At 30.7% G+C, this 26,680-nt stretch overlaps 1 protein-coding gene across 1 annotated transcript; it reads left to right on the top strand.

The window, feature by feature from the left end:
* Positions 1–5,176: 5,176 nt before the first annotated feature.
* Positions 5,177–26,618, top strand: LOC145585391 (putative WRKY transcription factor 49). The gene is made up of 3 exons (XM_081642096.1): positions 5,177–5,655; positions 21,870–22,010; positions 26,103–26,618. The coding sequence occupies exons 1-3, from the start codon at positions 5,309–5,311 to the stop codon at positions 26,554–26,556; spliced, it is 942 nt and encodes a 313-aa protein (XP_081498222.1). The 5' UTR covers positions 5,177–5,308; the 3' UTR covers positions 26,557–26,618.
* The last annotated feature ends 62 nt before the right edge of the window (positions 26,619–26,680 follow it).

Raw genomic sequence — 26,680 nt, 5'->3', positions numbered from 1 at the left:
TATTATTAAAGGAAAGTTTATTTAATTATTTTATTTAAAAGTTGGGCTTTTATTTTAGGAAAGTTTAATTTTCAACAAGTTTTATTAGGGAAGGAATTAGGAAAACCTAAAAGAGGAAAGTTTAGGGAAGAGGGTTAGTAGAGAAGAGGTATAAATATCCCACTTATGAGGCAAATCAAACTTTGCCCAGAGTGGAGAAAACCCAAGGTAAACTTCTCTCTCTCTCCTCCTTATTTTTCTTTCTTTTTCTTTTTCCCCTTCCCCTTATTTTTTCGGCTGCCCTTCTCCCTCACCACCGCTGCCAGCAGCAGGCAGCCGCCGCCGCCGCCAGCAGCCGGCCGGTGGTGGCTGCCGTTCTTCCTCCTCTTTTTCCCCCTTTCTTTTTCGAACTATATATAAAAAAAATAAAAAAAATAAAAAAAAAACTTAGCTTTCTTATTTTAATTTAATCTATGCTTAGATCTAATTATAATTTATGAGTTTTGGGATTTAATTTTGATGTTTGATTGTTGTAATTATGCTAATAAATTTTCAGCTTTGGTTTTAATTTAAAAAGCCCCAATTTTTGAAACCCTAGGTTCTTGATTTATGAAAATTATGAAAGTATATGAGGTATCAATGTTTAGATCTTCAATTTAAGTGTTTTAAGACTAAATTACAGCAAGTTTTAATTAGAAATAAAGTGCTGGAATTTTATGTAGAGCACTTAATATTATGTTGTTGAAGGAAATTTAAATTACCCATTAAGTGGGACTTAATTATGGTGTTTTAAATATAATTTCATCTTATTCTAATTATTTTAAGAGGGGTTTTAGAATAGTATATATTTCTAGAAATTTATTTAGAGTGGGTTTTAATGCTCTATTATAATTTTAATGTGTAGGAGACTTCGAAGTGAGCAATTTTTACTAGTCGTGGCGATTTTAAGATCGTATTCAAGGTACGTTCGCGTACTTAGCATATTTTGATGATGTAGAATCATGCTAGGTTTAATTTCAATCAATTACAAGTAGTATCATGCTAAGGTTTATGTATTGAGTTGTGAATTATTGGTGTTGGTGATTGAATTGTGAAGCATGAATTATTTGTGATGGTTTATGGATTGGAAAATTATATTTTGGCATGATTATATGGACTGCATATTTATTTATGGCATGACAGAGAGCATGTTTAATTAAACTAATTGTTTAATTATGTTTGGAATATTGAAAAGAAATTTTATTATGGTTCATATAATTTTTATTGATGCTTTAAGCATGAGAAAGGAGCTATATAAGTGTCTATGTACACAAGGAATAAATTGTATGTTGGTGCCTTTGTGCACTTAAGGTGTTTTTAACACCGAGGGATAGGATTTTTGGCGCTTTATGCGTTTAAGGTGTCTTTGACACTGAGGTAGAATTAAAAAGGGTTCAACATTAAATATTATGTGGTCACTAAATATTCAAGAATTAAATTGGTATGTTTGAGTGATTGAATTATTATTGATGATTGAATTGTTATGATTTGAGGGTCATCACCAAGTCTAATAATATGTAAATAACGTAAAGTGAAAGAGATTACGCACCAAAACTCTTGGAACGTATATACCTTGAGTATGAACATATGGGGGGAGTTATGTGACTTTGTATTTTATCATAACTTCTAACGGAGTACAAGACGTTGTATATTCCTTTTTATTATTATTATGCGCTGGAATTCCGCCACCTATGTGTGGCACAGGTTTGTTGCTGGCACGGTTAGCTCCCGTGTCAGCTAACCTCAATTTATTGGGGGAGGTATAGTTGGAAACCCGTTCGATGCGTAATCAACGCTAAATGAATTGTTTAGTGTCTAGTTAAAGTTTCTTGTTGATTGTTGTGTGTGCTTGTAAACAGGTGCAATGAGGTAAGTGTGTGTGATGATAGGAGAATGCATGTTAGTGTGTTTAATTACGCTTATGTACTCAGCTTTGCTGATTGTGTGTGTTGTTTGTGTCTGGCCATGTCTTTATCTTGGCCCTACGATGATCCATTTTAATGGAGAGTAGTGGGGGCAAGTAGAGATACACTTTTCAGGTATTGAAGCATGTTCATGACGGGGCATGAGTGAAGAGAGAATCATGCTAGCTTCCATTAGGATATGATGTGTTTTATGCATTGAATATTTTATTATATTACTCTATGGACTAACACAAAAGTTTGGTTGTTTCGGTTTTGAATAAGGGCCTTAAATGGTTCCAAGTTGTAGTGGATTTTATGTGACTTTGGTTTTGTTGATTTTCAACTTTACTTTCGTTGGTTTGGTTTTTAAATTGTGTTATTTAAATAGTTTTGGTTTTCAAGTCTTCCGCTGTGTATCTTTGATAGTTGCCTTAGCCGTTTTCACGGTGGCGGTAATGTCTTAGATATTCCTAAAACGTATTTTAAAAAGAGTAAAGTGTGTATTTAAAGGAAAGGAATTTCTAGGGTGTTACATAAACTCCTCATTATTCGCACCCCGAACATTCCATACAATAATCTTCATATTTAACGCCGGTACAGAACGTTGAAGGGTGGTGTATGACGAATCACCCGGGTGTGCTTGAACCGGGATCGGGTGAAAATAACTCTCCCAATCCATCCAATGCTCCATAGCTTGCATGGGTCCCACATCCTCCAACCTGATCGGAGTCATTAGCAAAGGAATTTCCGGGCAACCGTTCGGACGAGGATAGTAGCTCACTTGAATTTGTACACCTACTACTTCCTCCTTGGTTACGAACATGGCTATACGGCGATTTGGTACTTCGATGTTGTGACCTCGAGTGACAAACACCAAGGGCACGACCTCCATTCTTTTTGGCAACGGCAATCCCCCTTGAACTAACAAGCGAGGAGGTGTTTTCAGCATTCTTTCCTCCATCCTCCGAAGAGAATCCATTAATTTCAGAGCACCCTCCATCTCCGTCGGAGGTGACGGATAACGACGGAATGATGATGGCGGGGGAAACGACTCCATCACCTTTGTCTGTGGAAATAAATTGAGGAGCTGTTTCGAGCCCCGACTTGTATTGCCTTGCATAATTCATTAACTCCGGTTGTATTGCCCCAAAATTCGGAAGGCCTAGCGTCACCCTCTCCGACGGAGGTGGTTGAGGAGGGGGTGACTTCCATCTCTGATAATTCGCTATTGGTAATACATTCCTCACCTCCCATGGTTTGAGAGAGGGTGGTGGGGAGGGAGGGGAGTGGTGTTTGTGACTTTTTGGTTGGTTGTGTTTGTTGTGATCCATGTTGCTGTCCTGTAGCATGCACCAAGGTGGGAGGAATACTTGAGAAAGTGACTTGATTCTGAACAGAGCAAGAAGAAGGTATTTGTAGAAGAAGAATATTAGAATCATGCAAAAAATCAGAAGCAAAAGAGGAGTCATCACAAGCCATAGATGACACTTGTTGAGGATTGCCTTTTGCATGTTGACAATTGAGACTTGAGGAAGATAAAGAATTTTTTGCTTGCAACTTCAAATTATCAGAAGGAACATCAGAAACATCAAGTCTTGGCTCAGAAGTCGAGGTGTCACTTAATGGTTTCTTTGGTAAAAAAACCTCCAGAAGGTTTTTTTTGCCACCTAGAAATTGATTGATTTCCTTTTTGCTCCATACGATGCGTTTTGGAAGTATTAATCTTGACTGGTTGACTAGAGGAATTTGGAAAGCTTTTCTTTGTTTTCCTTCTATTAGTGACCACAGTCCAAGGACCATATATCTCCTCCGTATTATTATTATCAGCATTCTCTAGCATTTGGGCCGGCCCACTAAAAATAGAATCCATTTCAGCAGCCTTAGAGCTTTTACCCAACTCATCATTATATGACATCGACCCAATACTTAAATCCCCTGCCTTCATAACACCCGTCTTAGTATTAAGACTTTCCACCAAACCTAAAGAAACCTTTTGATGATGATTAACCCTCACCGAATTTGATAAGTCCTGTTGTTGCTTCCCCTTATTGCCACCTCCATTCATGCATTTGGAAGCTTCGTGTCCAATCCTGCCACAAGAGAAACACAAAGTGGATAAGTTTTCATAAATTACTTGTTGCCACGCACCTCCCACCCAAACCTTTGTGATCAAGGGAAGATTGAGATCAACTTCCACGCACACACGAGCATATCTTCCCCTTGTAAGACGATCAGTTGAATAATCCACGCGAATTGGCTTTGCCACCACTCGAGCAATCTCAAACAAAGCCGATTTCTCATAATACTCCACTGGAAGTTCCGGAAAGCGTATCCAAACTGCCATGGTTTCAAAATGATATTGATTCGGTCGAAAATTAGGCCTCCATTGAGTAACCATCAAATAGTGATCAAATATAAACTAAGGACCACCAAATAAGGCTCGCTCATAATCATCCTGCATAGAAAACCGAAACAAGAAGATGCCCTTTCCCAAATCAATTGTCTCCAAATTTCCTTTTATCTTCCACATAATTTGTGCTCTTCTTGCCATAAACTCTTGTCTCACAGAGATACCAACTACCTTACCCATAAGAGTCATTGACCACGGTTGACGCAACTTAATCAAGGTTTCTTTGCTAAATTGCACGGATAAATTACCATCAGGCGCAATATCCTCAGTATCATCCCATTCTTTTGCAGCAACCACAATTTTTCGCGCTTGTTCAAACCATTCTGACGAGGTAGCAACAACCTCTCTAAAACTCAACACAGGATTAGAACGATTAGGAGACGCAGATTCAACAGCAGGTACCATCGAATTAGAAATTGGAATAGGAGGATCCCCCTCCATTGGAGGGGAAAAGAAGAAACTACAACGAAGGAAAAAAAACAAAGAATTTTAGACTTTCTCTCACTAGACTTTCTCTCACTAGACTTTTTTACCCCAAACACTAAGCATGTAACAACTAACAAAGTTGATTTTTTTTTCACATTCTAATAAAAAAGTTGACTACACCATTTAAAAAATTCTGACTACGGCACTAATTAATAATAATGCTAACTACCACCAAATGGCCGGATACATTAATTATTGATGAATAGTAATGGAAATAAAACCTTGTTTTAAAGCCATCAACACTATATAATATGCTAGCTGAATAACACATACACATATCTGCTCCACGAACTTCACATTTCGGATCTTATATATCCTCTTTCAGTACCCTTATTAATTCTCCTACTAACTCCTCTCTATTTCTCTTATTACTCTTCAATTATACAGCTACACTATACACTTTATTATATATCATGTCCACGTGAAAACTTATTACCAAAATTCATTCATCAACTACTCAATTTCTTACATTTGATAATACAAATTTAGAATGAATAATAAGGTTTGCTTAACATGGCCTAATCACCCTTGGGAAGATATTGATTTACTCAAAGATGTTTTAAAGCACGCCGACCAACCAAACACCACCACCAACTGGCTGCCTGCTCCGCCGCCAGCGTTGGATAATACCGCCTCAACAGATGAACCAATATTCGTTAACTCATCGTCGTCGTCATCAACGTCGTCATCTGATCAAAGTAATAGTAATAGTGAGCAAGTTCCGGTGTACCAAAATCAAGTGTCTAAAGCTTATTCCGGGCCTACACTTGTTGATATTGAGAAAGCTCTTTCTATTACCACGGCTACTTCGCTTCGAAACAATCTATCACATTCCAGGTTCGATTTTCTGTTTTGCTAATTTACTCAAATGTGATCATACCATTTTTGTGTGATTATTTATTTTATTTTTTATATTTTTTTTTACATGATTTTAAGCAAAAAAAACAACAAGAAAATATTAAAGGACAATAAACTAATGTTTGTTGTAATAACAAGTAAATGGGCCCTTTGCACCCTATCGCACTGTACCTTGTGAATACTACATCAATATTTGTGTGTTTATTGTATTATTACTTGAAGACAAACTAAACAAAATGTGTTAATATAAATTTAGCAACTATGTCTATTTTCAATGAATTTTGTTTGAATAGGAGACTAATCATGAAAGTTGGGTATGTAAGGATAAAGAAAACAAAAATACTTCGGATCTTATACCAAAATAGCTAATTTGACAAAAATATTTACCAAAACGGCTAATTATAAAATTTAATTCCCAAACTAGCTAAATTTATTGATTTAAAAGAATATTATTTATTTTTTATATTCCTTTAAACCCGTTCGTTAACTTTATTTATTTTTTTTTTTTGGTTTTATTTAAAAAGAATTACGGAGTAGTTTTTTTAGTTTTGATTTTATTTAAATTCTAAGGCCATGCATAGTTTAAAATATCCCATTAATTTGAACAATAACAATCAACATAATATATATGCAACAATTCTCTATTTTAAAAAAAGTTACACAATCACTCGAAAAAATGACGATCCAAGCTTCCAATCAACAAAAGAAAAAAAAAATACAACTATTTTTTTTTTTAACACATAAAGATAGAAATAAATATATGTAAATTTGATTTATCATACACATTAAACAAAAAAATATTCATACTAGCCGACATTAACAAAGAGTATACAATTAATAGACATGAAAAAGATATACTTAAAATATTTTATCGTTGTATAAATTTATGGTAGTCTTGATAGAACAATACTACTTGAAATTTCAAATTTTTGTGATTGATGTAGATGAAAAATTAGTGCTTTTAATTTAATTTATTTATTATTTTTTTTTTATCGAAATTAGGGTTCTGCGAGTCTGCTATTAGTTACGTTGTTTGTAGTTTTGTATATTGCTTAAATTTTCCAACTTAAAAAATCTTTAAGTAAATAAAAATAAAACCAAAAAAACAAAGTTAAAAAAAAATAATTGAACCAAACCGGTTCAAAGGAAATAAGAAATGGATAAATTCCGTCCAAGTTAATAAATTACTTAGTTTGGGAATTAAAATTTATAATTAGTCGTTTTGACAAATACTTTTGTCAAACTAACCGTTTTGGTAAAAGATCCAAATACTTCACTGTTGACTTTAAAATTTATGTTTTTCAACATCTAACTATCTTAGTATATACAAGTATAAACTACTATTCCTTAAAAAAATTTAAAAAAAAAAAAAAAAAAAAAAACGATTAAGTCAAATTAATTAAAAGAAAATAACATTTATTATATTGTCATGTAATGACGACGATCAGACCACCTCACTTATCACCTAATAACAATATTCACAACCCCGAATTATCAGCTAATAACACCCTTGTTCAACGTCTTAGGTCCATGGAAATTCAACCCGAACAACTAGCCTAGAAAACGTAACTTAGCTAGCCAAGCCACCACTAGGCAGCCATTTTCTCTAGCCACATTTCACTTAGAGTGCGCTAACCAAGAGCTTGACCATGACAATATGTCACCAACAAAAGAATGTCCGTACTATATAGTAATTAATCAAATTATGGACTAGAGAGCTCAAGTATGATAGTGGAGGCTAGTGCAAGTGTCATGGTCGTGGTTGTGGTCTTAGGCGGGGATTCCACATTGCTAGACCCAAGGGATATCCAGGATTCCGGAGTAGGGGTAGCACTAAATGCATACTAACAAATTTAAAGGGACGAAATAACCAATATACACCTACGAACTTGAAACTCAAACAAAATTTTATGGAAGTTATTTTTATCTAATTTATTTGAATATAATTTTTAAAAAAAAAGTGTATGAGGAAAGAATCGAACCTTTGATCCCAAAGGCACTCAAAGGCAGTTTTATTTAGCTACATTATACCGCTGAAGCAAATTCAATTTTCATGAAAAACATGCATTGTTTAATAAATATCAAGTATTTATAAGGAAGATTTTTTTATACACTTTTTTTTTCTTTTCCGGGGGTAGCAGTGCCCCCTGGGTTCCAATGTAGATCCGTCAGTGGCTGGACCATAGTTGGAATTATTAAGTACGTAGGATTTTGAGATCCACTATTTATGTATGGGAAGAAATTAGGGGATTGAATCTCTGAATGTCATGGTCGTGTCTGTTAACGTAGTGTAAGGGCATAGGTTTATTTGAAGAGTTCTCTAATTATCTCTTTCTAAGGCGAGAGACATTGAGGAGCTAGTTAGTCCTACTCTAGCAGCAACTAGATCAGATTTCCTAGGTTTATCTTGGATGACTCTCCATGAGTCCATGTAAAGACATTTTAAAAAGACCCTTGGTGCAATCAAGTGTTACGATTTTCTTTACCACAATGTACTTGTGCTATAAAAATGTACCATTACAATTATAGTTAACTAGGTTAGATCTCGTGCCATGCACGGTTATCTCAATATTTATTATAAAAAATAATATCAAAATGCAAAATAGGATGAAATTTCTGTAATTACGATTTTTTTTAAATCATTAAAGAAAACGGAGGAAGAAATGCATGCACGACTAATAAAAATAACTATGGATTACATTACAAAGTTATAGATAAGATTACATTATTATCACAGTATATGACTTTGTTTCCGTCATAAAATAAATAAATAAATAAATCTTTGTTGAATGTGTAAAAATGAATATACTTACCAAATAGAAAAGAAATATTATTGTAAGTAAGTATTAAATTAAATACTTTTTTTTTTTTTTGAGGGGGGAGATTAAAATTCATTAATAATAAGCCATACGACACTTACATAAGAAAACGTAATCGAACAATACAAAGACCAATGAAACAATTTCAAGTTCGGAATAAAATAAACTACAATTGCACGCGCAAAATGATTTTCTGAAATACCCTTGATTCATATAACGCTGTCCTATGCAGCCTCTTGCAAGGGGGTCTGGCAATAAGCTGTAGTTTCTGACGTGAACCTTCATTGACTCAGAATCCTGTACTCCTCGACCAGAAATAAAACTTGGTGTCGTACACTTCACCATTGACAATACAATCTCCGATTCAAACACGGGCTCCAGCTTGGAAGCATAACCCTTCAGCCCAAACCAAAAGAAGATCAAACCAAAGCCCCATAGCCAAAAAACCCGGTTCAAATCCTGCACCAGCAGATCGGCACACCGATCTGCATACCCCATAGCACACAAACGCACCACACAAGAAGAAAAAATAACAAACCCGAAAGAACAACACACACAATGACTGAAATAAAAAACAGAAAGAAAATTAAAAACGGGAACTACAAACGAAACCCTAGCAAACGACCCCGCAGCCAATCCGAGTACCACCATCCAAGCACCGGGGTTCACCAACCCAACCCACATACCACCGTACAGGAAAGCCCGACCCGCAGGGACCCGCCCGAGAAGCCCAAACCCCACACACCCCTGAACCGCGGCAACGACGACTGGAAACCCCAGACCGAGAACGGCCCTACGCGAGGGACTCAGAGGGCGATAACTCTCCCTCCCCGTTCTCCTACGAGACGTCGCAATGACGGCCAAGGCGGTGGAGCAGAGACACGGCGGGGAAGCGGAAAATAAGAACGGCGGCAAGCCGGCAATAAGGCCGGTGAGGAATAGCGGCGGCCGAAAAGGAGGAGCGGCGCAAAATGCTAGGTCGACCGGACAAAAAACCAAAGCGAAAAAAGAAAGAAACACCCTAAGGAGGTAGATCGGAGGCTCGCCGACGTTGTGACAAAAAAAAAAAAATACTTCTCTAAGAAGCTTTGGAAAAAAAAAAAAAAAAAAAAAACATCTTTTGGAGGGAAAATTTTTAACCAGGTTATGACAAGTGTCATTTCTGATTTCGCCTTTAGTATAGGTATATTGATTATCTAGCTAATTAACTAAAAAAAAAAAAAAATTGACAATAACAATAATTAACTATAATGGCAGTGGTAAAATTCTCAGATAAATTTTATTTTAATTAGACACATTAATATAGACAGATTTTCTAATGTATGTTTTAAATATCAATATTTTCACTTATCAATAAACAAATGTGGTACGGAGTAAAAAAAATGATATTAGAAAAAATATATATTGAAGCAACTTAATATGGCCCACTTGATTATGTTTTTCTCATTTATCAATCACGATATATAAAGTCAATGTAAGTAATTGATGTGAAAATAAAAAAATATCAACTAAAAAGAAATACGTAAGTACATTGTTGTGGTTCCAATATTGTATAACCATGATGTTATTTGTATTAAAAAAATATAGTCCCACTTTGTTGTATGGTATGGAGATTTTTTTAAACAAAATACTCTGTAAAAAATTAAAGAAAAGAGGGTAACAGGATATTCAACTATTAAGACTGAGTACACAATTAATATATTTTCTATATTAAATCGTTTATTAGGAATAATGCAAGGAAAAGTCAGATTAGTCGATTTAACTAATGTTTTATTTCAATCACTGCACTCGTATTATTTCTAAATCCAAACAAATAATTAGAAGAAATTTAAAAAACGAGGGAGGGTAATATATAATTCATATGTCTTTAATCTCTTTATAAATTTATTTATTTGTAACATTCGGTTAATGCATCCCAACGGCCTTCTACTAGTATTAGTTAGCTCCCAACTACTATCAAATATATAGTGTCATTAACCCTCTGGCTGTGGTTTACCCTACATTTTTAAAAGAAAACTTTTGTAGAATTTGTTACAGTGATCTAATTAATAAAAAAAAATTGCCAATTTTATTATATGTATGCAGAATTTATTATATAGATTGGACCACAGTTTATTGAACAACACGATGGAACATACAATTTAAAAATAGGTCCACAACTTTTGGTATTGATTCGGTATCAATTGACATTTATTTTCTTTCTTTCTCCAAATTTGTGGCAAATTCACTTTTCGTTTTGATTAAAAATTTATCAATTTACTTTTCGTTTTGATTAAAAATTTCTCTCCTCACAAAGTGTAGAACTGTAGATACACAAACTAGAAATATATGAAAGTGGAAGTATAATTTAAGAACATCTATGACACACATCACCTTTGTTTTATTAAGTGTACTTCTTGTATTTTTAGAAATAAAATTAAACATATTAGCTCTCATAATCGCAAGTGTTTCTCGGATGATTTTCCTCATCATCTAAGAAAACATTAGTAAGTGGGTTATTTGTAGGTCGTAAATTATTGAAATAAAAGTATATTAATTCTCATAATCGGATGTTTTCTTGGTGGTGAATTTTTTTTTTTTTAATCATTTTAGTGTGGCCTAATATTTTAATTTTTTTTTTCAGGGTGTTAATATTAATAAGGCCTTGTTCACTTCACCTTTTTTTTAGTGAATTGAAATTATTTTTGCTTATTTGAAATTATTATTACTTAACTAAAATTAATTTTACTAAACTAAAATTATTTTTACTGATTTTTTGTTACATTTCTTCTTTAGCTTATTGATTTTTATTGAATTGAAATTATATTTACTGAACTAAATGAACAAAATATTTTGTGCTGAAATGAAATTATTTTTACTGAACACTATTTTTGTAAGGTGAAGTGAACAGGGTCTAAGTGAGTTATTTGTGGGTGGTAAATTTTAAAATTTTCATTTTATTATGCAAAATTTTTATATGTGAAAATATTGTAAGAAAACAATGGGATAAAACAAGTAGGGTTTGTTCAATAAGGAAAAATTGCACACATAAGTATGACAGTATGAGGTAATATTATTATTATTATTATTATTATTATTATTATTATTATTATTATTATTATTATTATTATTATTATTATTACTCCCTCCGTCCTCTTTTGATAGTCCCTTATGGGCTTTATTCACGGGAATTAATAAACACAAATAAGAGTAGTAAAAGTACATTAAAAAAATAAATTGACATTGGGTATGTAAAAAATTAGAGAAAGAAAGTAATAAAAGTGCATGAAAAAAGAAATTTACATGAAAAATTTAAATTTGCACAAATATTGTTGTAAATTGGAGGAATTTTTGGTAAAAAAATTAATATTAATGGTTGTTGGAAAAAGCAAATGGGGTGAACATTTTGGGACTAAATTTTGCCCATAAGGGACGGGAGAGTCTACAGTACATGACAAATATTGATATGTATTGTAAATGTTATGTACTGCTATGTATTATTAAATTATATATATATAGACAAATAAATTTTTAAAAAATAAAAAACAGTTAACCCCTTTAATTTTATTTTTCTCACGTTTTTTCAGTTTCCATTGTTCCCTGCTCTCTCATTCAAACCTCTGTCAAATTAACACCCAATTGAGGATTCAATTGAAAATCTGAGTTCGAAATTGCCCAAAATATCAAATTAGGAATAACTTGCAGAAAATTATATCCCATGATTACAAACTTTTTGTATATATGGTCATGTGCATAATTGCTCAAAAAATAAATAAATAAATAAATAAATTATACGACAAATTAATTGTATTATATTCTCTAATACAATTGATGGTGATTTTAAAAAAAAAATCAATCATAGATTTTCATGACTAGTGATGAATTGCAGCATGGAGTCGGTAGCCGGTGACTAAGAGCTAGCAGAGCAATGTGGAGATTAGAGATGGCGGTTAGGCTTTTTTCTAGGGCTTTGTGTTTTTGATTTTTTGATTTGGCAATAGCTTTTTTTTTCTCTATTTTTTTAAAAAAATAATTTTTGTAAAAAAGTTTAAGGTGTATGTGTGCCAATGATTTAAAACACCACCAAAACTAATTTTGCCAACGAATTTGAAGATTGTACAAATTTTGGTGGAAATTACATTAGATCAATAAATAACTAGATTTGAGAATTAAACTAAAAAAAAAAAAAAAGTAAGATGTGAGTCAGGTATAAAAATATACTTCGTAATAAGAAAATATGATGAAGTTCATAGTTTATCGAAAAATAAAACATGTAAAATGACACAATTACTAGTCTTAGTAAAAGAACTCAAATTTAGACCACTCGCTAGTCATAACTATGTAAGAAAAAACATGTTTGTGTGTGGTCTTAACAAGACTAACGTTGTATAAATTTTACAATACGAAATTAAAGATACGGATGATTAAAAAAAAAGTGCAATTGATTAGTGAGAAAAGATAAATGAGTACCAAAAAAAACATAGGAAGTAATTTTTTTAATCTTTTATAAGTCAAGGCAAAGATCTTCATAAAATATACTTCGTAGTAACCTATTCAAAGAAACAAATAGGGATCAAGGGATGTCTATTAAACAAAGCACTCCTTAAACAACTCATTCAAAACCCGTTTGTTAGTTGATAAACAAAAATTCAAGTTATTTAATAAACAAGCTCATCTAGAACAACTTGGTATTCGATTTTCTTAGGCTCACAAACATCAATTCTTTCGTGATTGTTTATAAGCCCATTAGTTTGTGTTTTTTATTGGCTCATTTAAAATTGTTTAAAACTCAAATTTTAGAGAAGTCTATATTTAAAATATTTTGTCGCTATTCAGCAATAATTTATAATTTTGTTGCCAAACTTTGTTGCTAAAATGCTCTCGTTTTTGTAGTGAATAATAACTTTGGTGGATCTAATACAGTGAGAAGGATTTAAAATTGATAAGAATTTTAAAATATAAGTAGTCCTACGAATAATCTACATAGGTTGTATGATGTAAAATAAATCAAACAAGTATTTGATATTGCTTTTTGAAGGTAATTAGAGAGTAAAAAATGGATCTAATAAATTGCAAAGGATTCGAAATTGATAAGTTTATAATTAATATAGTCCAACGAGTAATTTAAAAAGGTTGTATGATGTAAAATAAATCAAATATGTATTTTATATTTCTTTTTGAATGTGGTCTAGAGGGAAAAAATTTAAAAATATGAGAAGGGAAAAAAATTTAAAAATATGAGAAGGGAAAAAAATTTTAAAATATGAGAAGGGATTACATTAATTATATAGTTATCAGTTTTCAAAAAAAATATATGAGAAGGGAAAAAAATTTTAAAAAATGAGAAGGGAGTGCATTAATTATATAGTTATCAATTTTGGAAAAAAAATATGTGAGAAGGGAAAAAATATATATATATATGGTGAGCACAAAGATTTGATCCTTAAACCACTAATCAAAACAATAATGCAATTCACCATCTTAGCTAGAGTCAAACTATGATAAAGAGATACAAAAAATATATAATAAATTTAACTAAATTTAATAGTGGTACATAGCGGTACTCGTCATTTACTGTAGAATTTTCGATAAGGGACTATCAAAAGGAGACGGAAGGAGTATCAATTTTTTTTTTTTTGGAAACATTAGTAATTAAAGAAGGAACAAAACATTTCCTATACAAATATTGAAACTGTACGGATTAATCAACAAATCGGGAATAGGACAGAGAGAATAAAAGCTTAACAAGTCAACACATGTACGTAGGCCAAAAAACAAATTTGTTGTCAACTTGTCAGAAAACGCTGAAATTCACAATCGACATTCATTCTTTGACCAATTCCCGTCAATCGCCATAATTAGAAGTTGAACCTGCAATAATATACGAGTATTTGATTCCCACTAAAGTATGAAGCATATCCTTTCCGAAAAAAAAAATTAAAAAAAAAAAAAGAAAAAGAGTATATATCAACATTGAAATAAAAATAAGAAGAATGTTGAAATTAACATCACTTTTCTATTTTACGACTTCCTTTATTTGAATTCTTTTAGCTATTACTTTTTAAAAATTGAAAAAAAAAAATATTTAGAAATATTGATATGCCAATTGTACAAATTACTCTTATAATCTATTCTCCATTAGTAATTTATACTCCCCCCGTTCTATAATTTCGTGCCTGTATTTTCTTGAAAAATTACAACCATTGACACCAACTTTAAAGGGTGTTAGACCATGTGAGAATCAAATTTTAGTATTGAAATACTCCATCCGTCCCTAAATTACATTCCTCTTTCTAGCATTTATTCCTCACATAATAGAGAGAAAGAGGAATGTAATTTAGGGACGGAGGCAGTACAAAATGAGTTTTTTTTTTACCTCCAATGGTGGTGTCATACCCACTTCTCAGTTTAGCGATTCATATGAAGTTTAATTTTCCAATGGTGAGAATCTCTAAAAGTATACAAATATCACTTTCAATTATGGCCCACCAATCATTTTTTTTATATCAAATATTATAAGATTAAAAAAAAGGTAAAAATTAACTAAATTACAAAATATATTAGAATATTGACAAGGGGTTCATATTTTCTGTCAAATGAGACTTAAAGTTGAGTATCTAAAATTAGCAACTTTCTTTTAAAATTGCTAAATTAATATACCAATTTATTAGTATACATTGCAAAAAATACTCTCTCTCTCTTAAAAATACTCAGTTGAGTCTCAACTATTAGAGAGAGTCTTACAATTACTGACACCAAATTCTTTAAATATATATATATATATATTGACACTAACTTGTAATACTAACTCCCATAAAAAAAAAAATAAAAAAAATAAAAAATAAAAAAAAAAAAAACCGTAAATAACATTAATGGTGCCCGAGTGGAATTCACTTGCCTAAAAATTATGTATTAAAACCTTTTTTAGTATTTTAAAATAGATTATAGCATCAGTTTAAAAAAAAAAAAATGTGTTAATTAGTATTTTTTTAACAAACCCCAAATTAAAGTAACTAAACCCCAATTTTTTTTCTCTCCTCCTTTCTTCAGCCGGTTTTTTTTTTTTTTTTTTTTTTTTTTTGGCTTATGTGTTGTTTCTATCTTCATCTTCGGCTCTCATTTTTTTTCCCTATCTCAACCTACAAAGGCATATTCAATAAAATCAAAACAAAATCAAACCTAACAACACATAATATAGATTTTCATAACCCAACAACACATTATAATCCATTCAAATAAAACATAATTTCTAATTAAAAAAAAAAAAAAAAAAGAAGTACATGGCTGCAAATTAAACTTAGGACGCTAGATTCACAATTGCACTTAAAATAACCAAACTTTCATCAATGTTTAATGAATTAAAAAATGTAAACTAAAAACACAAAACTTAATCCTTACTCCTTAAAGCCTACCCACTTCGCTCCAAGTAGAGCCTAATAATTAGCTTCAAAAAAATTGTTTGTCTTCCAAATTTGGTAAAAATAGCATACTAATTTACAATAATCTACCATTGACTTCAAATCTTTACCAATAGATGATGAAGGATGGTAAAAATAAGCAATGAAGAGAAAACATAAGAAGAAAATCAACAGTGAGATGATTGATAGAGAAAGGAGGAGAGAGAAAAAATTGGGGTTCTGTTATTTTGATTGGGTAATGCTATACATAGCCCTTAGGGCTATATATAAGCATTAAAAACACTCTTGAAAATTGTATAAAATTAGGAATTCATGACAAAAACACGCATAGATCAGTGTAATTAGTGTGAATTTGTCATGTTTTTCTAAATTTAAACAGTTTTTCAAGAGTATTTTTAATGCTTATATGTAGCCCTAAGGGCTATGTATAGCATTTTCCATTTTGATTTGGGGCTTTTTTTGTAAAACAATACGGAGTAATTAACATATGAAACTTAATTACTTTTTAAATAATTCATTTTATAATATTAAAAATGATTTTAATACAGTAAATGATAAATTTCTGGCAAGTAGACTCCACTCAAGTATCATTAATGTTATTTACGTTTTTTTTAATCAAAGTTGGTGTTAATCTAAGTAGTGATACAAGTTGGTGTCAATAATTGTAACACCCCTCAAAGTTGGTGTCAATGGTTGTAATTTTGCCTATTTTTTTTAGTGTCCTAAAAGGTTGTGCCAATTTCTAAAAATAACATAATTATTACTCCCTCCATTCCATAATTACAGGTAAATATACTACTTTGGGTTTCTCAAAATATTCCTCCTATTACTTAAAATAGCATCTAATCATTACTTACTTTTTAGCTTTTCCATACAATTGCACACATACCTAAAAAAATCATTACTTACTTTTACTCTTTTTCATACAAAATACACATATACCCAAAAAATCATTACTTACTTTTTAACTTTTCCATACAATATTTTCTACTTTTTATTATCCCCATACATTATTCTTCACTTTTTATTTTTTTTCATATGGAGTACAATATTCCTCTACTTTTTCCATCCTCCTTAAAAATCGTATTTTTTTTGAGGTATTTGCCTGTAATTATGGGACGAAGCGAGTACTTACTTTTTATCTTTCTCATACAAAATACACATATACCCAAAAAATATTTATCTACTTTTTATCTTTTTCATACGGAGTATAATATTATCTACTTTTTATTATTATCATACAATATTATGTACTTTTTATCTTTACAATACAATATTCTAGTAACTCCGATCCACCATTCTCCTTAATTACCTCTTTTTTTTTCTTTTTTTTTTTTTTTTTTTTTTGTTTTGAAAATAGGCACGAGGAAGGGAGGGGGGTAATTATTATGCGTTTTAACTCATTTAGGCCCCCTCAAAAAAAAAAAAAAAAAAAAAGTCTCATACTATACAAAATTATAGATGAAGTAGGGGTGAGCAGAAATTCCGGGTACCAGGTATTGGAATTGGAACCGGTAAGGAACCGGCGGGTCCGAAATCAAAATTGGACCCGGTGGTTTCAATTCCGGGTAATACATTAAGGAACCGGTTGTAACCGGTTCCAATTCCAATTCTCAACATTTTGGACCCGGAACAGGTTGGTTAATCGGTTACCCAATAATTATTAAACTAAACGTATTTAAAGAACAAACTTATGTTAGAATGTATATAGTTATTAACATTAAAAAAATATTATAATAATACTAAACATAGATAAAATAACTTTATGTATATGTAAATATAATTATTAAACGTTAAAAATGAAAATGGATCAAAATATTGTATTAAAATTTAACAATTGTGTACATTAGTGGGTACCCGGAATCGGTACCCGGTGATACCAATTCCTAAATTTTAGAACCCAATTGAAGTGGTTCCAATTCCAATTCTAGATTTTAGAACCCAATATCAACCAATTCCAAGTTCGGTTCCTAAAATTTTGGCCGGGTACCCGGTTAGCTCACCCCTAAGATGAAGTAGCACTAAAGTTCTACTCCGTACTAGGTAGCTACATTTAATTCATTACTAAATTCAATATTTACTGCTGTTATTGATTACAATTGTAAAAGGAACTCTTTGTACGGAGTATTAAAGATAGTAAAAAGTCAACACATGTTCTCAAATTTGTTAGGTTTACCAAGCCATTAATCTAATTGTTGCTATTTATTTAGGTTATTAAATTAGGCCCCCTTCACTTCATTTTATTTTTGTTAAACTAAATTATTTTTATTGAACTGAAATTATATTTGCTGAACTGAAATTATTTTTACTGGACTGAAATTAATTGTACTGATTTTCTATTATATTTCTTCTTTAATTTTACTGAAATGAAATTATTTTTACTGAAATGAAATTATTTTTGCTAAACTGAACTTATTTTTACTTAATTAAAATTAATTTTACTGAACTGAAATTATTTTTACTAAATATTATTTTTTAAGGTGAAGTGAACAAGGCCTTAATATAACCTTTATTACTTAATTAAAATTAATTTTACTGAACTGAAATTATTTTTACTAAATATTATTTTTTAAGGTGAAGTGAACAGGGTCTTAATTTAACCTTTATTCAAAACATATGTGACGTGAGTACCAATTTAAAAATGAAAAAATAAAATAAAATTTGTGAGTCAAACTCACAGTAAATCTAATACGGAGTATATCTGACAATAATAATCATCTAATGTCCAATAATATTCTAATATATGATATTAATCATCAATTAACCTATACTAAAAGTGAACGTAAGATGACACTTGTCACGATGTCATTAATTATTTTCCCTCCTTTTTGCACTTTCCTTTTTTTCTTTTTTTTTTTGCTAAATTTTAATGACTTCCATTTTATAAGCTACAATAATACTTATTTCTATTTTGACAACATATCTAATCCAATCATATTCAATTAATATTTTTTTTAAACATATATTCTATATATACTATTAATCTTTTAGTTACAAGTATACAAACATAGATTAAAAATAAGATATTGAAATATATCATTGTCCAAGATTATAATAATATTAAGGAGTATCACTTTTTTCCTCAAAGCTCCAACATTAATCATTTGACATTAATCGTTATGCAATGTGATTATTAAAATTAAAATAAAAACCGCTACTACACACTATAAATATATTTTAAAAAATTTGATTACGGAATACTAATTATCCTAAAGTAATATAAAATTAATTAAATTTTCATTTAATGCCGGTCAAAGTGTGTCATCAAAAATATAAGGACAAATGTATATGAGTTCATATACAGGTACTAACCTTTTATTTTTTTTCCTTTTTTGTTTGAAGACATATACGGGTACTAACCTAAGTTTATATATTATCGTTTTCTTATATAAAACCTAATAGCTTCTAAATTTCTATTAATAAATTATTTTTTTATAAAATTCAAAATAATAACCTTTACGCATTTGGTATAAATTAAAATTCAAGTTATTTTGTCACAAATATTTTTTTGGGATAAATTATTGTTAAATTAACAACCATTCTTCATTCCCCTCAAAAAAAAAAAAAAAAACCATTTTTTATTATTTTTGTTGTAAAATTTAATTATAATCGTGCATGGCACGGGACTTAGGCCCTATTCTATTCACCTTAAAAAAATAATATTAAGTAAAAATAATTTCAGTTCAGTAAAAATAAGTTCAGTTCAGTAAAATTAATTTCAGTTTAATAAAAATAATTTTAGTTCAGTAAAAATAAGATTAGTTCAGTAAAATTCAGTTATCGTAAAGAAGAAATATAATAGAAAATCAGTAAAAATAATTTCAGTTCAGCAAAAATAATTTCAGTTCAGTAAAATTAATTTAAGTTCAGTAAAAATAATTTAAATTCAGCAAAAATTATTTCAGTTCAGTAAATATAATTTCAGTTCAGCAAAATTAAGGTGAAGAGAATAGGGCCTTAACCTAGTAATCTAATATTTGACATTGGTTAATAATCTAATATCTATGTCAGATATTAGAATAATAATGCCATATATTATAATATTATTATCAGATAATAAAATATTATTGCCGAATATATTAGACTTATGGTGAGTTCGGTCTCATACAAAAGCTTCTCTTTAAAGATAATCCTATAATACCGAGTATAAAGGCATCAAGTGTTTCCAAACTTTCTAGAAATAAAATATTACCTTAACATGAAAGTGATCGCTAAATCCAAATTGCAATCGACATATGTTGACAAATATTAGGAGTTAGGGAGAAATAATTATTCCTTTCTTTATTAATTGTAATTTACTTGGTATATCCTTATTATAAATTCATACTCCCTCCCCTTAATACAAAGCCTCATTTTTATTTGGCTAAACCAAAATATAATGTCTCTTTCTATTTAAAGGTTTTATTTTTTTTTTTTACATTATTACCATTTTTTTTATGAGTTGTCATCTTTTTTCCTCAACTTTTTTGTGCTTTAACATCAATTTTCAACACTTTCTATCTCCATCTCTTCAATTATTACCAACTACTTTTTCTTTCTCTATCTCTCTCTAACCTCACATGCATATATGTACTTTTAATCATCAATATTAAAGAATTTCCAACTTTCTTAATCCTCGCGTAAAAACCAAAAGATGTTTCGTATTAAGGGACGGAGGGAGTATTGATTATTGATACATAAATTATTTAGTTGTCGTTTGGTTGGATCCTTTGAAATGGGTTGAAATGGAATTAGAATCTATTCCATCTAGGTTTTTTTTTTTTTTTTTTTTTTTTTTTTTTTTTTTGGTTGAGATTTTAGTAACAGAACTCATACATAAGGAGTTCTAACTCCCCTCCATACGCATGGAATCTCATACTCACCCATTCCTCTAAGATTCACAATTCATTCTATTAATGAAAGATAAAATTCATTTTAACAGTAAAACCAAACAACTTTGAACTTGTATGGGTTTTAGAATCCATACCTGTCTAGTATGAAATTTCATACCAATCCATTCCAAGTTGATGAACTAAATTAAGATGGAGAAAATATTTGTTAAGTTGCTAAAACATGCATATCTTGTCGTCATAATTAATATACATGTTTCTTATGCAAATAAATATTTTGAGTGATTTTCAGTGAAACTTAAGAAAGTTGTAATTATACATCGTACCAAGTAAGCAACAAGATATGTAAAGATATCTTATATATATATATATATATATATGTATAAATCCTCGATCAATGCAAGGACGAAGAGTATCAAAATATGCATACTATGCCAACTTCCAATTAGTTGGTTATTTTGGAGAAGAGCTAATGAAAAAGTTGACTAGTGAAGAATTAAATATGCTACAATAAGTTAGTTCTATTTTTCTAACCATTCATATAAATTAACATGGTAGGACCAAGTTGTAAAAAAAAAAAAAAAAAAAAAAAAAAAAACATGGTAGGACCAAAAAGCTTATTACAATGTGAAAAAGTTAGCCATTAAAATAAACCATGTATTGAAGACCGAAACGATAGAAAAATCTTTCCCCTTTTTCTTCGTAACTATGACGAGGACCTAACATCAAATATTATCGTGACTACCCTACATTAACATTGCGTGATCTAGCAACTACTTTGTTCATTAATATGAAATACTCAAATAGGAGTATATAATAACCATGTGCAAGGTGAATTCTGATTTATTTATTATTTTTTTTCTAAGAAAAATGATGATGATAAAATTTTATTTCAGTTATTGAGTACCCCTTAAAAGCTATATTCAACTAAGCTAATAATTTGTGAAATCTAATTCACAGTCCACAAAAAAAAATTTGAATTTAATATTTCCTTATTTGAAGAGGGAAATATTAACCAATGCAATTAATTAGCAACTTTATTATGTATGATGTATTAATTTTTACAAATTATTACGTATAGTTGGATTAAGTCTTTTTTTATTTTGTGTTAGCAATAATTAACATGATATTGTCTAATTTTTGTACAGTATTGTGTTAGAGAAAGAGTTGAGCAAAACTGAGAATAAATATACCTTAAAAATCAAAAGCACTAGCTCTGGAATGGCTGATGATGGTTACAAATGGAGGAAATATGGGCAAAAATTTATAAAGAATAGCCCTAATCCGAGGTAAGTTACTCTCAATCAATGTACAATTTCGTGATTTTTTTTTTTACTACTACGTACATGTTTATCTAAGTCTTAATCCATATTTTAATTTTAAGTTACGTTACTTACATATGGAGATCAGCTAGATTAATTAGTTTATAAATAGCTTAGTGGTTAAGCCTTCAAATCCCTCCTTCCACGCCTGTAAAAGAGATGAGATTGAACGGTATCATTCTCAATCTTAGCAAGAGATTAGATCCCCGAACTTATATTAAACGATTAGTTTTCTATTGCAACAAGCTAGAAATATTAGTAAAAACAGCTTAAAATCCCTTTTAAAATTAATAAATAAAATCAATGTACAACTAGAGTAATTGCTCATCTAACATTACGGCCACCGTTATTTGTTTTTCCAGAAATAATTTAGGTTGCTCGTTAGCAACACCTACTCATATCATGTGCTCCTTAGCTTCATTCGTTCCTCGTTGGCCCATCACTTGGTCCTTCGACTATTCTCCCTAAATCACTTATCCACTCTTTTATTGGTCCATGAAAGTTTTCCTCCCCTTAAACGTTAGAATTCATCATAATAAATACTTCATATAAGTGGTATAACTACTACCTCCATCTTATCTAAGCCTTTATTTTGATCAGCATTTTGTTAGGAAGGTGGGTTTAATGAATAATAATAATGTGCATTTGATATTTGTTTGGAAATTAAAAAATCACCCCGTAGAAAAGAGACATTGAGTTAATTTTATAATAAAAGAGAACTGGCTTGAGATATATTCCTCCTTTTCCTAATTACTAGGGCAGCCAAAGTGCGCGTTGCGCATAGGATGGTTAGCCCTTTCGGCTTAGTTTTCTTGGCTTGTGTTTGCATTTGACATGGACTTAATGGATTGATAAAGAAATATCTCTCCGTTCCTTAGCCTTATTTTACCTTGGCTTGTATTTGCACTTCACATGGAGTTAATCGTCCGCTACTGAGGGCTCTTGTCTTTGATGTTGTAGGATATTATGGAAAATCTAATACAACTCGTTGTACCCCTTATTTAAGTAGTGATAAAAAAAAAAGTGTTAACCCTTTATATAAGAATTTATGATACTAATATATCTTTTGCGCTCATTGGCCTAATTAGAAAAAACAACGAACAATATATAGCAGTATAGGGTGCATCACAATACATAGTAGTGACATTAATATATAATAGTATTTAGATACATGTGATTTCACAATGCTCAATAATTAAGAGATAATTTATCAGAAAATGACGGACAAAATAATGCTTCTAACAATTTGGTTTTGCGGTAAACTAAGCTCTATACATCCCCATAATTCCCTTGAATCTCTTCTTGCTTTCTTCTCCTTTTCACCGTAGTCAATTTGGTTTTCTTTATTCCGAGTACATCTACTTTGCCACAATCATATATTTATTTTATTAGTCTCAATGTCCTTTAAACACAATTATATGTAAGTCATTAATTTAATTTTAAACTTTATTATGGAAAAATTGTCAAAAATAATACAAACTTTGAGCGGTCCACTAAAAACAAATCAATCCTTTAATTATGTCTAAATAATACAAACTTTGAGGAATATCCGCTTTAAACTAGTTATTTTACCTACAACTTATTTAGCTAGTTAATTTTTTTTAATTTATCTTATAAAGCTGCTTAATAGTTTTAAAAAATAATATAATGTCACGTGTTGCATATAACATGTTGATGAGGTAACTAATCGATTTTAACTTGTTTAAAGCGAATACCCCTCAAAGTTTGTATTATACAAAAATAATTAAAAGTTTGACTTGTTTTTGACGAATTGGTCAAATTTTGTATTATTTTTGACAATTTTTCCCTTTATTATTCCATTCTCCATTTAATTTCTAATTTATTGAAGAGTCTTAAGAAATTACAAAATTAAACATGTGAGTAAGAAGGTAAACAAACATTTTGAGGGGTATAATGGTCCGTGTACTATTCATAAGAGCAATTTCATACTTTTTAAAAAGTAGAGATTTCCTCTCAGGAGCAAACTTTAATGGATAAAATGGAATACACTAGATACATATAATGAACTATTCCACATTACAAAACAGTGTCAAATAATATAAACTACATCTAACCGAGCAACATTTCATTTTTACTCGAATTGATTTTAAGATGGATATTTGATCTACATAAATATGTAGTAATATAAATCTCCTTCTCATTGAGGGAAGAAACATTTTACCAATTTTCACTGAAATTTAACACTCTTTGCCAACAGCCAAATGGGACCCTCATATGTTAAATGAAAGATGAACATAATGTTATAATGTATGGTGCATGGATAGACTTAGGACACGAAGTGTTATGTACATCAAGTTATATAAGTTGACAAGAAACCATCAAAGAAATAATGGAGAAGTGGGGGAGGAGGAAGTCCAAGCTAAGAAGCTATATTAATTGTCATTAATAAGGCCATTTTATTATTATTGTCCTTTATGCGCTAGTAAAACTCTACTTGAAGTGGACTGAATATATAATAAGTTGTTCATACTTGAAGTTCCTCACCTTTTTGTGCTTTCATTGTGGTTGATTAGATGGATGGATCAGGTTTACTACCAACCATACTAATAAGCAATAATGGATAGGATCTAAATTGGACAAAAGTGACGATTCTTGATGGTACTAGATAGTGTATGTATTATAGTTGGTATTAGTTAATAACAACCTCTAAACACTAACTAGTACCACTAATTAAAGAAGTGTAATGGTTTAATTAGTTGAATTCCAAATAAGCAATTTTTAATTCCAAGATTACCAACGATGTTAACGCACTAATTTGTTTGCCTTCCTTTTCCTCCAAGGCTTATTTTATTGATTTAGGTAATCTCTAAATCCATGTGATAGTTTCTTGTGTTTTAAAAGTATATACCAGTTTTAGGGCCTGTTCATATTTACTTATTTTCAGTTCAGTTCAGTTCAGTTCAGCTCCAATCAGTTCAGTTCAGCTTCAATCAGTTCAGTTCAGTTCAGCTCTTAATTTCCCTCTCTCATAAAATATTCATTTCAGCTTAGTTCAGTTCAGTTCAGTTCTGTTCAGCTCCAATCAGTTCAGTTCAGTTCTGTTCTGTTCAGCTCCAATCAGTTCAATTCAGCTCAGTTCAGCTCAGATCAGTAAATATGAACATGCCCTTAGGTTTGGCCGTTTGGGTAATACCCCAGTTTATTATTACATACACTTTATTTTTCTTTCTCAATAATCAGCTAAATATATATTTAAATTTATAACATCAGCCAAAAAAATTCATCCAATTTAGGGGGCGTTTGGTATAGTATTTTAGATGTAGAAAACGGATTCAATTAAGTTTTTTTATTTCTAGTTGTTCGGTATGGGTTAAAAGTAACAAATACTGTTTCCTAAGGGTAACAAATCCCTCAATTTGTTACCCTTAATAAACTAGTGGAAACAAAATATGTTTCCTTAATCACAATCTAATCAATTGTTTCCATTCTACTAGGATACCAAACATAGTAAAGGTAACGTTTATCATTACCCTTTTCCTTACTTATTTGAATCATTTCCGTTCCATTTAGAATATTTATACCAAACACTCCCTTAGAGAGATGAATACTCCTTTACCGCTTCTTTGACATTCCATTCAAGATCATGTACAGATTGAAAGGATGTGATTAATGGAAAACTCTAGGTGTATAGACCTTATGTAGTATTAGACATGCAAATAGGATGACATTTTTGTATATAATGGAATTTGTGGGTGGAAAATATGATGGCAAAAAGCCAAAAAGCACCACTACAAGCATAATACTACAAATATATAACTTTGTGATACTCGTATACATACGTCGTATATCAGCACTGACTCCCAAAAAGTTGGTTCACCCTGATTCACAGTGATGTTCCAACTAAAATCAAAATTTGATGAACTCAACCTTTTTAGTACAATAATTGAATCAAGTTGTTGACAAAATTTCATAATAATTTTTCTGAAATATCAAGTGATGGTACTAAGGCCCAAAATTTATTAACATAGTTGTGTCCTTAGTCCTCCACGTACCAAAAGCAGTGTTAGTGTTTAATGTATGGTTTTGTTTAAAATGCAGAAGCTACTACAAGTGCACAAATCCAAGATGTGGGGCAAAGAAGCAAGTAGAGAAGTCTACAGATGAACCTGACACTCTTATTATCACATACGAAGGTCTTCACCTTCATTTTGCATACCCATACTTTAGCAACACTCAAATTGAACAAGCATATCCTCCTTTAAAGAAGGCTAAGAAAACATTATTAGATGTTCATCAACAAGACATAAAGAATGAAGAAGTTGTGCATGAAGCAAATGGAGAAACAAAGAATCCACATCAAAGTTCTAAAAGTCCTTCAAAACAAACGATTGGGCGATCTCAAGGTTTGCTTGAAGATGTGGTGCCTCTACAAGTACGAAACCCGTCGATTGGAAGCATGTTTGATATTCCTTCTTCTTGTTCAAGTTTTTATCCTTCGGCGGTTGCCTCATCCGCTTCTCTTACCTCACCTCCTTATTTTCCATTGCTTTAGGGAATTTGTCAATTGAAGTTTTGCGCTTAATTTAAGTACTCCATTAGTATCTAAATAATAGTCCGATATAACCTTTTTTTTTTTTATTTAGTTACAAACAATTCATAATTGAGTTTTAAAGGAT

Source organism: Chenopodium album, chromosome 2 (genome assembly GCF_948465745.1).
Source record: "Chenopodium album chromosome 2, dcCheAlbu1.1, whole genome shotgun sequence".
Taxonomy (NCBI): Eukaryota; Viridiplantae; Streptophyta; class Magnoliopsida; order Caryophyllales; family Amaranthaceae; genus Chenopodium; species Chenopodium album.
Note: the sequence above shows the minus strand (reverse complement) of the source record. Positions and strands in the feature narration are given on the sequence as shown.